Raw genomic sequence first — 15,646 nt, 5'->3', positions numbered from 1 at the left:
TCCAAGGATTTTAGTGACTTGAACCCTTCTCTGCAAACTCTGATTTTAGAGAACTAAGAAGAGAGAAAGTAAAAGACAGAGAAAGCAAGAATTTAAATGTTATCAAATTCAGAAATAGAGACCAGCTCTGTATAGCTCTGCCCCAGTAGGTTCTATCTCTAGTGGGTTTATTGGTATAAAAAGACTAGGGATTGGGGCCAAGTATTTGAAATGAAAATCTGCAGGCTAAACTTCATTAGTCCTCTTTTCCAAAGATTATTACTCCTGTAAGTGCTAGAGTCAGGAGGTGTGCTGGCAACATAAGTAAGCGTTATGCTAAATGGGATGCCTTGTTCCGTTATCGCGGGGTTGGGGGAGTGAGTGCAACTACAGCTGAGAGCTAATATTTTTCTCCGCGTATTATCGTGATTCTCATGCTCAGCAGGTACTACTTAACTTAAAACCCTTAAGGTGTTTAATGATGAGATAATAACATTTGCTTTCGCAAGTTTTAATAATTGTTTGCCAGCGCATAAAACACTTCAAGTCCAAGGGGCCCTCTGAGGGCAGTGGGAGCATTGACTCCACACTGGGACAAACCCTGGGTCCGGCAGCAGCACTTCCTCCCAGGGCAGGATCCTCCCTTTCAGCCTCTCTGCTAGTGGGACCTGAGCCAGCAAACCCAGCTAATGAACACTGGACTTGTCTAGTTCTCATTTCTAACTTGTGAAAAGAGGCCCTGTTAATAGTCATTTTCCCTAGTGTGACTAAAGGGCCATTTCTAGGACAGGATTCTAAATTAAATACCAAGCAGGCGCCATTCACCTCCACAAATAGTTGCTCACGCCTGTGTTCCATCTTTGGAACAGTGACCGGAGGGCCTCTTCAGCCTTTTACAGAATGTAGTTGATAAAGTTGTTCATCTGAAGCCCCCTCCAAGCACGAGCACCATTGAGCCCATGAGTTGCTCCCTTTGATGGAGAAGAGGAATGATTTTATAAATCTAATAAAGAGCCTCACAATCACCCTCAATCGATCTTCTGTTTAGAGAAAATGCTTCAGCTTTGAAGAGTTCACCGTTTTCATGTCCAGTTGTTTTCATGTGTAGAGCACAATGAGTTACAACAGAAACTGGAAAAGAAAGAGCGAGAATGCGATGCCAAGACCCAGGAGAAGGAAGAGATGATGCAGACCTTGAATAAAATGAAAGAGAAACTTGAAAAGGAGACCACTGAGCACAAGCAAGTGAAGCAGCAGGTGGCGGACCTCACGGCCCAGCTCCACGAGCTCAGCAGGGTGAGCTCACGGGCCCCAGGCTGGGTCTCCCATTGCTGGCAGCTGCTGAGGCCTCCTTATCCCAGAGCCCCCATCCTTAAGTAGACAGCTCTGCTGGGGGCAATAGAGCCTGAACCGTCTCCTGACCCATCACGGTGGTTGTGCAACCTGTTCCCTCTGCTTACCGTGCACGTTAGCAGAGGTGGTTGGAGGTGTCCATTTGTTCTCCAATACAGATACTCTCACAAGAGCAAGGAAATCACATTAGCTTCTTAACATGAAAACTGATTTCATGAAAACCAAACTGGAGGATGGTACCAGAAGTGAGAGACACGTGAGCCCTTTGCAAACGAGCCCTAGAGTGTCACACACGAGGCCACTCAACTTACTGCGCCTTTAAGCCCACCTTCTCAGATGTGTGAATTTCTCCATAATACACATGTTAGGCAAAGTTTCAGACCCTAAAAATCATCCAGTGAATTTACTTCTTCTGTTCATCTCCTCCTTTCCTATTTTTATTTTTCAGAGGGCCGTCTGCGCTTCACTCCCCGGTGGAGCATCGCCTGGAGCCCCCGGGGGGCCCTTTCCTTCCTCTGTGCCCGGACCCCTCCTCCCTCCCCCACCACCCCCGCCTCTGCCTGGTGGAGCGCTTCCTCCTCCACCCCCTCCCCTCCCCCCAGGGGGCCCTCCCCCTCCCCCAGGGCCTCCTCCCTTGGGAGGAGTCATGCCACCTCCTGGTGCCCCCCTGGGTCTGGCACTCAAGAAGAAGAACATTCCTCAGCCCACAAACGCCCTGAAATCCTTCAACTGGTCTAAGCTGCCCGAGGTGAGCCATTTTTTCCAACTTTCCCTCTAACGGATAGCACTAGCAGTGCTCTGTGTTGTCTCTGATCGGGCCACCCTGGCTGTCCAGTGATTTCATTTCCTAGTGTGGATTCAGGATTCTCACTAGCTCAGATATTCAAGTGATAAAGCTTCTGAAACAAGGGACCCGATTTTTGAAGCCAGCTCATTCTGAGCATCCGGTAGAGTGAAAAATTTGGGATAGCAGCACTTTGTAAAAAAAATAACTACATCTATTCTTTTTGTGTCTAACTATAAACCCCAGCGCTTCTTAACTTGATGTTTGCAGAACAAACTGGAAGGAACAGTGTGGACCGAAATTGATGATACAAAAGTCTTCAAAGTTCTAGATCTTGAAGACCTAGAAAGAACTTTCTCTGCTTACCAAAGACAGCAGGTAAGAGCATGTGCCCTCCAGATGCTAAAATAATTAAGGAGTCATGTTCTTGTGCATGATCCCTGGGCCATCTGCCATAACCATGATATGTTAGGCATCTTAATTCTAGGCTGTTTGGTCTAGCCTATTATGTTCCTGCAGACAGCATGGTGTGTGGGTCTGCATGTGTGTTTAGGTTCCTGTCAGTTTATGTGTGTGTGTGTGTGTGTGCGCGCGCATGTGTGTGTACATGTTGAAGGTATACAAGCTCCTTGTTAGGGAGCTTCATGCTCTGGTGTCTTTCCACAACACCGTCTCCGTTGGTGGCAGGAGCTCTGTATCTTATTGTCACTTGTGCTTAGTCAAAGGGGCCACCAGGGGAAAATAGTAGGAGAGTTACCTAACTTGTAGTGTCACCCCACAGTGTTTGTTTCTGAAGCTATTTTAGTTATAATATTTATATCTCAAATGGTTATTATCAGAAGTGGACTGCTTATTTGAAATAAATGGAACCTTTTGAAGTATGGGGGTTGGTAAATGACTATAAGTTGGCAGCTAGATAGAACCTAGAAAGAAGTTTTTGCTCTGTCCTGAGCATGATCGACTCAGAAGTGGGGCTGTGAAGGCTGAGCAAGTGTGGGGATGGCAGTGGAACAAATAGGACCCAAGGAGCTTCTGAAAAGTGAGCAACATGATAGTATGAGAACATGCAGTTTGATTTGGTGCTTACTAACCTGGCCAAGTAGTCAGCGTCACTTAGTGAGCTCGGTCACATCTGTGCGGTACCTCTCACCCCTCGAGAGGGCATCTTAGTAGAGTTCACAGCAAAGTGGCTTGGTACAGAGAGTCTCAGAAGTACAAGCAAGAGGTGGATTGAGGTCTTCAACAGTCAATCGGAAGTCTGGGAGGGAAAAAGTGAGTCTCAGAGTGTAAGGAGAAAAGTTCAAAGGGTGACTGAGGGAGAGAAATGATGAGAGCAGAGGGTGTCTTAAGGAACAGGAACAGGCAGATGCCAGGCATCTGCGTAGGGGCTTTCCTTGGGTTTTGCTGGGAGGCCCTTAACTCCCGTGGGAATCATTCCCAGGGTGGAGCATCCTCAGACAAGCAGCAGACTTCCTAGTCTGCTTAGGCTTGGCTTGGTTCCCAAGAAAGAGTGTCTCAGAACAGAACTGCCAAGCACCAAGGGAGAAGATGGACTGAGGCTGGGGAGAAAAAGCAGCTGAGGGTTTTCTTTTTCAAAATGGCCTTTGATGCAACTAAAATTGAAAAGAAAAGGTAGTACATCTTTTAGCCAGAATATTTTCCCTTAAGTGAGAGAATATTTCTCTGCAGTGCCCTTAATGCTATTTTAATAAAGTACAAAAATGCAGGTGGTTGCCTGCCATGTCAGAATGACTGTAAGATAGGAGCACTCAGCTGGGACCCCTCCCAAAAGTATGACAGCAAACTTGTACAATATCATAAATGCCAAATAAAGGAAAATGAAGAAAAAGAAGATAGGACGTTGTCCAGTTGAAAGCAAGATACCTTATCTTTCAGGGGACAAACAAAAGATGTGTTGAGAGCTCTTGTATGGCAGGTACTTGGACCAGATTCATTCCTGAATGGCCACAACAGGCCTCCTCTCTCTCCTGTCCCACGATAGTTTCCTCTGGGCCTTAACATGAAGTAGGACATTAGGACATAGCCAGTTTCCTGGTAGATTCAAATAATCTTCTGACCTAATTACACGTCCTGCTGATTTCCTACTTCAGTTTCAGTCACTAATACTGGTCCATTCTAGTTGCCTAAGATGAAGGTTTGGGAACTTAGAGAAGTAAATAAAAGGAAGAGAAAAACAGCAGTTATTCCAAATGATGCTATTCAAGTCTGAGCTCGTGGGTTGCATTTATTATGAAGGCAGATGGTTGAAAGACCCAAGTTTACAAGACTCATAATTAACTGGCTTTCAGCAGAAGGTGCAGAAGGATGCTGCCAAAATGCTCTGGGACAAATATGTGGACAGTTCTCAAGAGCTCCAGGAGACAGGGTTGCAGAAAGCCTAGCAATTGGGTAATTGTCTCCTAGCAACCAATTGCTGTTTAAATAATCAGTAGTCATGCCAGTCAGGATAAACCAGAACATTTCGGTTGCACTTAACACTAAGTAGTAGACTGGTTAAGTAGAATCATTTGTGACATTTGCAGGAGTACTTCCCGGAGAAAAATTTCAGCACACCCACTCAGCTTGACTCAAGTAGGTCTCCCCTCTTGGTGTAAGAACATGAGCTGAGAATTTTTAAACCATAAAGCTGTTTCCCAAATGAAGGTAATTTGAGCTATTCCATTGAATTTATTGAATGTTGAGAGACAGAAAATCGAAAGATGAAGACAGACTAGTAGGAACACATAGGATAGACTAAAGGAAATGGGGTGCCTGTCATTGTGTCCCCATGTCTCATAACTAATGGCAACTTCAAGACCTATGCATTTTCATTTTAGTCTTGGCAATGCTCTATATAATTATTGTTACACTTGAATTGCTCTCTTTTCTACTCCCAAATGAATACCGGGAACCCTTTTTTTCAATGATTTCTCCTCTTTCTTCCCTCCAGAGTTATAAAACCCTGGTCAAACTCTCTGGATTTCAGCCAGTTGTGTGGCCAAGTAAATTTCTCAGAGAGACAAAGAACCCATGAATACCATTGTCTGTGTGCATGCAACAGGAACACTACACAGAGTAAGATTTTGAAAAAAATTTCAAGCTTCAGATTAGTATAATTTAGGTGAACACTGATTAATGACATGTAGGAGAGGTTTGATATAAGTAAATGTACACACACACACACAAGATGTGCCCTGTTGATATGAGAAATATTGAATCATTAAAAACAACAGATATTTTTATTGTCTGCTTTGCATATAAAGTATGTCAAAGGACACAAATGTGTTAAACTATTGCACACGTCTATAATGCAGCTTATACTATAAAAGCAGAGATGAGGAAAATCTGTAAATAACCAGAATATAGACTAAAAGATGATAATCAATATTAAGTATCCATTACATTTTTGGTGCTGGATATAATATATACAGCCCCAATCTCATCAACCCTAATTTTTAGTTCTCAAGGAACTGATACTTATTTGTTCATTTAATCTTCACACCAACTCTTTGAGGTGAGTATTATTCCTATGTCACAGATAATAAAAATATGGCTCAGTATGTATTCAGTGTCCAGACAGGTGTACAAGTGGCATAATTCTCAGTTTCACTTTGTTCTTATTGATGGCTTTATTGATTATGAAGGTTAGACTTTGTAAAGGATTTTCTTTAACTCCAGTTTTAAGAACAAGATCATCTCTATTCAGGATTCTTTTTTTTTCCAGTGTGGATATCAAAGGTGTGAGCCGATTATGTAAGCTTATGTGCCACATGAAATGGAATTTAATAGCATACAGTTATTCCCCTGCTCACATTACAAAAGTTCATTTGAAAGTCAATGTCTTGAATCTCAGAACCTCTTTTCCTCATTGAAACTGTACTATACATGATCTCTAGGCCAGCCACAAGAGACTTGTTTTAATACATAATGTAGCACATTGCATAGTAGTACTATCTCAGTTACAATTAAACAACACTCATATTTGTTTTGTGGGAAATTTTCATCTCAAGATGTTATAAATTCATTCTCCCTATACATGCAATTTGGACAGAGAGAAAATGAACCAAAGGTACTACATTTACCTAAAGGCACACATATCTCTGGAGCAGCAAATGAACAGCTGGTTATCTCCATTCCTCTTCCCCACTCTTTGCCTGGGGACACCCCTTCTTTATAGGTCCTATTATCAGAACGTGATATAACATTTCAAAGCCTCTCTGCTTTGAATAGTTACAAAGGATAACTATCCTAGGCTCCAGAATCCAACCCTCCACTAACATGTCATATACAAGTCATTCTTGGGGTCCCATTTGGTATAGTCAATGGTATCTTCTGAATTTTTATGAATGGCCAAAGAAATTTCTTTTTTCATTTTCTTTATGTTTTTTGTTATTCTGTATATCTAGTTTTCACATTGAAAAATTATGTGATTTAGGACATTGATTTCAACAAGCTTTGTCCTTAGTCATGGCATATGAAGACGGGAGATAAAAAGTGTAAATAGTGGTTTTTCTTAGTACCAAAGTATAAGGTACAGGTTCTATATAGATGGACAACATGGTAATAGTTAATCAAATACAGGGTTCTATATAAATATTAGTGTGTGCATTTCTCTGGAGAGGATCTCCAGCTTTTATCAGATTTACAATGGGATCTCAACCTCAAGAAGATTAAGAACCATCCATATAAAGGTTGTCATTGTCTATGAAATGTCGAGTCGTTATTTCATGGTGAAACCCTATTTATAGGAATTTATCAGCCCTGGCTCCTGAAAATGCAAGCCCCAACTTCCTACTTATTTTCCAAACCCTAAGCCCTACACCAAAAATCAACTGGAAAAATCAGACATCCTGTTAGGTGGAGCCAAATGTAGGCAATTCTATCATGTTTGGCCCAAGCCAATTAGTGAATAATTTAAAGTTTCAAAAAGAATGTTAACTTATTTGAAATAGTCCTGGGAGCATCAGTATTTTTAACATTCCCCATCTAATAAGCTTTGTGATTTTATTTTAAATGTGATGATTAAAGGACTCTTAAAATAGGGGATTCTCAAGATCTCCAATTAACCTAACTCTCACATGGCATTCTTCATCCTCACCTCTCAAAAGATAAGATACATTACTTAGCTATTAACTGTTACACTTAGTGCTGCTGCTGGTTACAAGTGGGAGATCTTGACCAGCTGTGCTTCAACTCAACTGAAAAGTAGGGCAATAGGCAAAAAAATGGACTTGATCATTGGCTTGAAAGATAGAATAATTGTAGTGTGTGATAGCTTCCAAGTATGGAGCTCATAAATATGTGACAGGTACTGTACAAAATGCTTTACATGCATATCACATTTAATACAATAAATATCCAGTTGTTTACTTCATTTTACAGATAGTGAAACTGAGCCCCAAGTCACATCCTTAGTAAATGCTTGTGGCCTGGTTCCATAGACCACTACAGTAGAGATTAATTTCCAGACAGTGGGAACTTAGGGAGAATGAGTTGCCAGACACCTTCATACAAGTTTCTTCCTTGAAGGCCAGACAGGGAGAGCAGGGTCTAAATTCAACTTGCAACTTGTCTCTTTAAGAGAGAAAAGTAGGATAAGATGACCTCATGGAGTTCACTTCACCAGTTTTTTCTGCCCTTGAAAGGAGAAACTGCTGTTACAGGGAAAGAGTGCTAAGGATTTTCAGTGTAAAAAACTTGACAGTTACAACAGGGACAAAAGAAAACTGTGACATCAGAGGAAAGAAAAGTTTCATGTGGTTATCACTTTATTTTTTAAATGCCATTCCAGAAAAGTAATCCCCCCTTGTATGGGTGGAGCAAGGGGAGGATACATTTTGTTTCCCATTCGAAGAATGATGTGAAACAGCTCATCTGTGTAAAATTGGCCTTGGCAGTGCTGCGGGGACCAGTGAGGCCTTAAGGAATCTGCTAAGTAAACGCTGGGTGTGTAAGTAGTTGGCCCGAACACTGGGGTGTGTTTTGCACACCGAAGCTTTATTCATGCCATCACGGCAAAAATATGCAAAGAAAGCTGTGACTTTCTCATAACGTGTCAATTACTGCTTCCTCTTTCCCTTCTTCACTCCAGGTCTTTTCTATGAACTATTTTCAACAGAGGCTGTTGACCTTATACACATGAACAGCCCCAAGGCAGTGTGGACAGGACCACCAATGGCTGCACAGCACATGAATCACTTATTGTCTCTTAATTGCAAGTTCTGTCTTTTTCCGCATACCTACCCAGAGTGCCCACAGACATTGTTTGGACTCTTGGGGAGTACTGAGTGTTGGTTTTACTGACCTATATTGTTGAACTTGTCTTTTTTCTTTTCTTAATCCTTCCTAGTGACACGAGAAGATAGGAGATTATTCCATCCCCTCAAAAAAGCATATTTTGCTGGTAGCACATGACAATGGGAGTAGTTCCCTCAGGTTGATAGAGTTGATTGATATTTTCTGCTTCAAGGGAAAACCGTGAAATCTGCTTCATGTTGAGTACATGGAGCCCAGTGGTCCTTTCAAAGAGGATTTGTTCCTTCACCACTTTGAGTCTTTTGGGGGTGTTTTAAAGCCCTTTCGTTTCTGAATTTGATTTGCCACCATTGAAAATTGTGTACAGCACATGCCATCTTCTCTCTCTACCCTGAACGCTTAGTACCCTGCTCTTCAATGTATCTTCAGCCAGACTCTCATCTTCATCAACTCTCATTGCTGCTCCTGGGAGCATAAAATCATCTCTTACCCTGTCACTGATTTCCTTGACCTTCCCCCATTGGTTGCTGTGATTTCTGAACTGCATGTATCTGATTTGCCTTTTCCATGCCTCTGCCATGGCTGTAGGATTTCTTTGTGAACAGTAACTCCAAGCAGGTAAGTGAGCTAAAACCCACACTTTGCTTAATGTAACTCCTTGGCTTACTATAAGCTCAAAATGTCTTGGTTTTCCTAGGGTTTTTTTTTTTTTTCTGAGAGTGTAATACAATGCCTACTTAATTTCACATTGGGTTTCAACTCTTAACTGAATATTGAGAGGTATGCCTGAAATCTCAGCACAATACGAAACAGTTAAAGTTTGGTCACATGGTGCCTCTTATTTTAAACTCCATGTTGTCTTTGTTTCCTAAACTGTTATCTAGTTCTAGAACTCTTTGGTTTCCTTACTTTTTTTTTTTGGCCAGAGTTCCCTATTTTTTAATCTTTTTTATTTTTTAAATTGGGGTATAGTTGCTTTACAATGTTGTGTTAGTTTCTGCTGTATAATGAAGTGAATTAGCTATACATATACATATATCCCCATATCCCCCCCTCTTGGACCTGCCTTCCACCACCACCCCCCACCCCCGCGACACCATCCTGCCCATCTAGGTCACCACAGGGCACCGAGCTGAGCTCCCTGCGCTATACAGAAGGTTCTCACTAGCTATTTGTTTTATACATGGCAGTGCACATATGTCAATCCCGATCTTGCACGTCCATTCTCTATGTCTGCTTTCACTTCTTTCATTTTTTAATGGCATGATCTGTTTTTTAAATTGATCCTGACCTTTAACAAAATCAAACTTGCTATTTATCAAGTCAATCTATGTTTTCACCTTGATGCCCAGTTTACTCAAACAGTATTTTATGTATAATTGTTTTATGCCTCTTCCACCATAAATTATGACTGGCCCTCATTGCTTACAGCTCTCTGTACAGCAGTACAGTGTGTAAGTAGTGTTTTATTGTTAATCGAGGTAAATTGAACCAATGCCTCGAACTGCGCCCTCCCTGTTGTCCATCAGGCTCCAGGGTAATGAAAGGTACCATCTGGGCTTCGGAGCTTCCTGTTGCACATGAAGACGTTTGGGAGGTTTTATTGTTCAGCTTTCTGAGTGTTCAGGATGCAAATGGTTCTGGGGTGAATGGGCCCTGTAAATGGCTGGACCAGCAGTGGCACGTTTCAGCTGAGCTTGATTCATAGTGACAGTCCTTCTGTCTGCTCTCCATCGGGATTTGGGGGACAAAAGGAGGGTACCGTTCATTAATAATTTATGCATCTTCAACTTAGAAGCACTTTGTTCTTCCAAATAATGCTTTCTCAAATGTGGGTGGTCAGCTTTTCTTATTCTCCTTTGTCAACTACATTTTAGCCTTTGTTTCAATTCCACCACCTGCATACATTCCCCTGCTTACCGTCTCGGCTTTGCGTGTGTGTGTGTGTGTGTGTGTGTGTGTGTGTGTGTGTGTGTGTGTGTGTGTGTGTGTATACAGCAAATATAAAGGAAAACTGTGTATCTGAAGTCGGAATGTCCCTGTTTGACTTTGATGGATTTCTTTCATGCTCCTTATAGAAAGAAGCAGATGCCATTGATGACACCCTGGGCTCCAAACTTAAAGTCAGAGAGCTTTCGGTGATTGATGGTCGGAGAGCTCAGAATTGCAACATCCTTCTATCGAGGTATTGTTGATGTTGTCTAAACATTTCTGGTAGGACCAACTTTCTTTTTTTTTTTTAATTTAATTTTTTTATACAGCAGGTTCTTATTAGTTATCTGTTTTAAACATATTAGTGTATATATGTCAATCCCAATCTCCCAATTCATCTTACCACCCCCCGCCCCTGCTTTTCCCCCTTGGTGTCTATACGTTTGTTCTCTACATCTGTGTCTCTATTTCTGCCTTGCAAACAAGTTCATCTGTACCATTTTTCTAGATTCCATATATATGCGTTAATATATGATATTTGTTTTTCTCTTTCTGACTTACTTCACTCTGTATGAGTGAAGTTTCTAGGTCCATCTGCGTCTCTACAAATGACCCAATTTCATTCCTTTTTATGGCTGAGTAATATTCCATTGTATATATGTACCACATCTTCTTTATCCATTCATCTGTTGATGGGTATCGAGGTTGCTTCCATGAGCTGGCTATTGTAAATAGTGCTGCAATGAACATTGGAGTGCATGTGTCTTTTTGTGTGTGTGTGTTTTTTTTATAAATTTTATTTATTTATATTTTTTATTTTTGGCTGTGTTGGGTCTTCACTGCTACACGTGGGCTTTCTCTAGTTGTGGCGAGCGGGGGCTACTCTTCGTTGTGGTGCATGGGCTTCTCATTGCAGTGGCTTTTCTTGTTGCGGAGCACAGGCTCTAGGCACATGGGCTTCAGTAGTTGTGGCTCATGGGCTCTAGAGTGCAGGCTCAGTAGTTGTGGCGCATGGGCTTAGTTGCTCTGTGGCACGTGGGATCTTCCCAGACCGGGGCGTGAACCTGTGTCCCCTGTATTGGCAGGTGGATTCTTAACCACTGTGCCACTAGGGAAGTACCGTGTGTGTCTTTTTGAATTATGGTTTTCTCTGGGTATATGCCCAGTAGTGGGATTGCTGGATCATATGGTAATTCTATTTTTAGTTTTTTAAGGAACCTCCATACTGTTCTCCATAGTGGCTGTATCAATTTACATTCCCACCAGCAGTGCAAGAGGGTTCCCTTTTCTCCACCCCATCTCCAGCATTTGTTGTTTGTAGATTTTCTGATGATGCCCATTCTAACCAGTGTGAGGTGATACCTCATTGTAGTTTTAATTTGCATTTCTCTAATAATTAGTGATGTTGAGCAGCTTTTCATGTGCTTCTTGGCCATCTGTATGTCTTCTTTGGAGAAACGTCTATTTAGGTCTTCTGCCCATTTGTGTTTTTTTGGTTTTTTTTGTTTTTTTGCGGTACACGGGCCTCTCACTGTTGCGGCCTCTCCCGTTGCGGAGCACAGGCTCCGGACGCGCAGGCTCAGTGGCCATGGCTCACGGGCCCAGCCGCTCCGTGGCATGTGGGATCCTCCCAGACCAGGTCACGAACCCTTGTCCCCTGCATCGGCAGGCGGACTCTCAACCACTGCACCACCAGGGAAGCCCTTCTGCCCATATTCTGATTGGGTTGTTTGTTTTTTTAATATTGAGCTGCATGAGCTGTTTATATATTTTGTAGATGAATCCTTTGTCCATTGATTCATTTGCAAATATTTTCTCCCATTCTGAGGGTTGTCCTTTCATCTTGTTTATAGTTTCCTTCGCTGTGCAAAAGCTTTTAAGTTTCATTAGGTCCCACTTGTTTATTTTTGTTTTTATTTCCATTACTCTAGGAGGTGGGTCAAAAAAGATCTTGCTGTGATTTATGTCAAAGTGTGTTCTTCATGTTTTCCTCTAAGAGTTTTATAGTATCTGGTCTTACATTTAGGTCTTTAATCCATTTTGAGTTTATTTTTGTGTATGGTGCTAGGGAGTGTTCTAATTTCATTCTTTTACATGTAGCTCTCCAGTTTTCCCAGCACTCTTATTGAAGAGGCTGTGTTTTCTCCATTGCATATTCTTGCCTCCTTTGTCATAGATTAGTTGACCATGGGTGTGTGGGTTTATCTCTGTACTTTCTATCCTGTTCCATTGATCTATATTTCTGTTTTTGTGCCAGTACCATATTGTCTTGTTTACTGTAGCTTTGTAGTATAGTCTGAAGTCAGGGAGCCTGATTTCCTCCAACTCCATTTTTTTCCCTCAAGATTGCTTTAGCTATTTGGGGTCTTTTGTGTCTCCTTACAAATTTTAAATTTTTTTTGTTCTAGTTCTGTGAAAAATGCCATTGGTAATTTGATAGGGATTGCATTGAATCTGTAGATTGCTTTGGGTAGTATAGCCATTTTCACAATATTGATTCTCCTAATCCAAGAACATGGTATATCTCTCCATCTGTTTGTGTCATCTTTCATTTCTTTCATCAGTTGTCTTATAGTTTTCTGGGTACAAGTCTTTTGTCTCCTTAGGTAGGTTTATTCCTAGGTATTTTATTCTTTTTGTTGCAGTGGTGAATGGGATTGTTTCCTTAATTTCTCTTTCTGATCTTTCATTGTTAGTGTATAGGAATGCAAGAGATGTCTGTGCATTAATTTTGTATCCTGCAACTTTACCAAATTCATTGATTAGCTCTAGTAGTTTTCCAGTGGCATCTTTAGGATTATCTATGTACAGTAATCTGCAAACAGTGACAGTTTTACTTCTTTTTTTCCAATTTGTATTCCTTTTATTTCTTTTTCTCTGATTGCTGTGGCTAGGACTTCCAAAACTATATTGAATAATAGTGGCGAGAGTGGACATCCTTGTCTTGTTCCTGATCTTAGAGGAAATGCTTTCAGTTTTTCACCATTGAGAATGATGTTGGCTGTGGGTTTGTCATATATGGTCTTTATTATGTTGAGGTAGGTTCCCTCTATGCTCACTTTCTGGAGGTTTTTATCATAAATGGGTGTTGAATTTTGGCAAAAGCTTTTTCTGCATCTATTGAAATGATCATATGGTTTTTATCCTTCAATTTGTTATTATCGTGTATCACATTGATTGATTTGCCTATATTGAAGAATCCTTGCATCCCTGGGTTAAATTCCACTTGATCATGGTGTATGATCCTTTTGATGTGTTGTTGGATTCTGTTTGCCAGTATTTTGTTGAGGATTTTTGCATCTATGTTCATCAGGGATATTGTCCTGTAGTTTTCCTTCTTTGTGACATCTTTGTCTGGTTTTGGTATCAGGGTAATGGTGGCCTTGTAGAATGAGTTTGGGTGTGTTCCTTCCTCTGATATTTTTTGGAAGAGTTTGAGAAGGATGGGTGTTAGCTTTTCTCTAAATGTTTGATAAAATTCACCTGTGAAGCCATCTGGTCCTGAACTTTTGTTTGTTGGAAGATTTTTTTAATATATATATTTCTTTTTTTGTGTGTGTGGTACGCGGGCCTCTCACCGCTGCGGCCCCTCCCGCTGTGGAGCACAGGCTCCGGATGCGCAGGCCCAGTGGCCACGGCACACAGGCCCAGCTGCTCCACGGCATGCGGGATCCTCCCGGACCGGGACACGAATCCGCGTCTCCCGCATCACCAGGCAGACTCCCAACCACTGCGCCACCAGGGAAGCCCCTGTTGGAAGATTTTTAATCACAGTTTCAATCTCATTACTTGTGATTCGTCTGTTCATGTGTTCTATTTCTTCCTGGTTCAGTCTTGGAAGGTTATACCTTTCTAAGAATTTGTCCATTTCTTCCAGGTTGTCCATTTTATTGGCATAGAGTTGCTTGTAGTAGTCTCTTACGATGCTTTGTATTTCTGCAGTGTCCGTTATAACTTCTCCTTTTTCAGTTCTAATTTTATTGATTTGAGTCCTCTCCCTCTTTTTCTTGATGAGTCTGGCTAAAGGTTTATCAATTTTGCTTATCTTCTCAAAGAACCAGCTTTTAGTTTTATTGGTCTTTGCTGTTGTTTTCTTTGTTTCTATTTCATTTATTTCTGCTCTGATCTTTATGATTTCTTTCCTTCTACCTACTTTGCATTTTGTTTGTTTTTCTTTCTCTAGTTCCTTTAGGTGTAAGGTTAGAATGTTTATTTGAGATTTTTCTTGTTTCTTGAGGTGGGATTGTATTGATACAAACTTCCCTCTTAGAACTGCTTTTGCTACATCCCATAGGTTTTGAGTCATCATGTTTTCATTGTCATTTTTCTCTAGGTATTTTTTGATTTCCTCTTTGATTTCTTCAGTGATCTCTTGGTTATTTAGTAATATATTGTTTAACCTCCATGTGTTTGTGTTTTTTACGTTTTCTTCCCTGTAATTGATTTCTGATCTCATAGCATTGTGATCGGAAAAGATGCTTGATATGATTTCAATTTTCTTAAATTTACCATTTGTGACCCTAGATATGATCTATCCTGGAGAATGTTCCATGTGCACTTGAGAAGAAAGTGTAATCTGCTGTTTTTGGATGGAATGTCCTATAAATATCAATTAAATCTATCTAGTCTATTGTGTCATTTAAAGCTTCTGTTTCCTTATTAATTTTCTGTCTGGATGATCTGTCCATTGGTGTAAGTGAGGTGTTAAAGTCCCCCACTATTATTGTGTTACTGTCGATTTACTCTTTTATAGCTGTTAGCATTTGCCTTATGTATTGAGGTGTTCCTGTGTTGGGTGCATATATATTTATAATTGTTATATCTTCTTCTTGGATCAATCCCTTGAACATTATGTAGTGTCCTTCCTTGTCTCTTACAACATTCTTTATTTTAAAGTCTATTTTGTCTGATATGAGTATTGCTACTCCAGCTTTCTTTTGATTTCCATTTGCATGGAATATCTTTTTCCATCCCCTCACTTTCAGTCTGTATGTGTCCCTAGGTCTGAAGTGGGTCTCTTGTAGACAGCATGTATATGGGTCTTGTTTTTATTCCCATTCAGCGAGCCTGTGTCTTTTGGTTGGAGCATTTAATCCATTCACATTTAAGGTAATTATTGATATGTATGTTCCTATTACTATTTTCTTAAAAAATTATTTTTATTTTTATTTTATTTATTTTTGGCTCTGTTGGGTCTTTGTTGCTGCACATGGGCTTTCTCTAATTGCAACGAGTGGGGGCCACTCTTTGTTGCTGTGCCCGGGCTTCTCACTGCAGTGGCCTCTCATGCTGCAGAGCACGGGCTCTAGATGCATGGGCTTCAGTAGTTGTGGCGCGCAGGCT

General features: G+C 41.0%; 1 protein-coding gene across 1 annotated transcript in view; it reads left to right on the top strand.

Moving 5' to 3' along the window:
• Positions 1 to 15,646, top strand: part of DAAM1 (dishevelled associated activator of morphogenesis 1) — a 180,017-nt gene that overhangs the window by 124,088 nt on the left and 40,283 nt on the right. The window contains exons 13-16 of the mRNA XM_082845513.1: positions 1,088 to 1,275; positions 1,781 to 2,080; positions 2,387 to 2,494; positions 10,450 to 10,556. Coding sequence (XP_082701639.1) covers positions 1,088 to 1,275; positions 1,781 to 2,080; positions 2,387 to 2,494; positions 10,450 to 10,556 — 703 coding nt within the window. The remainder of the gene's footprint in view (positions 1 to 1,087; positions 1,276 to 1,780; positions 2,081 to 2,386; positions 2,495 to 10,449; positions 10,557 to 15,646) is intronic.

Source organism: Leucopleurus acutus (genome assembly GCF_964270905.1).
Source record: "Leucopleurus acutus genome assembly, chromosome: 1".
NCBI lineage: Eukaryota > Metazoa > Chordata > Mammalia > Artiodactyla > Delphinidae > Leucopleurus > Leucopleurus acutus.
Note: the sequence above shows the minus strand (reverse complement) of the source record. Positions and strands in the feature narration are given on the sequence as shown.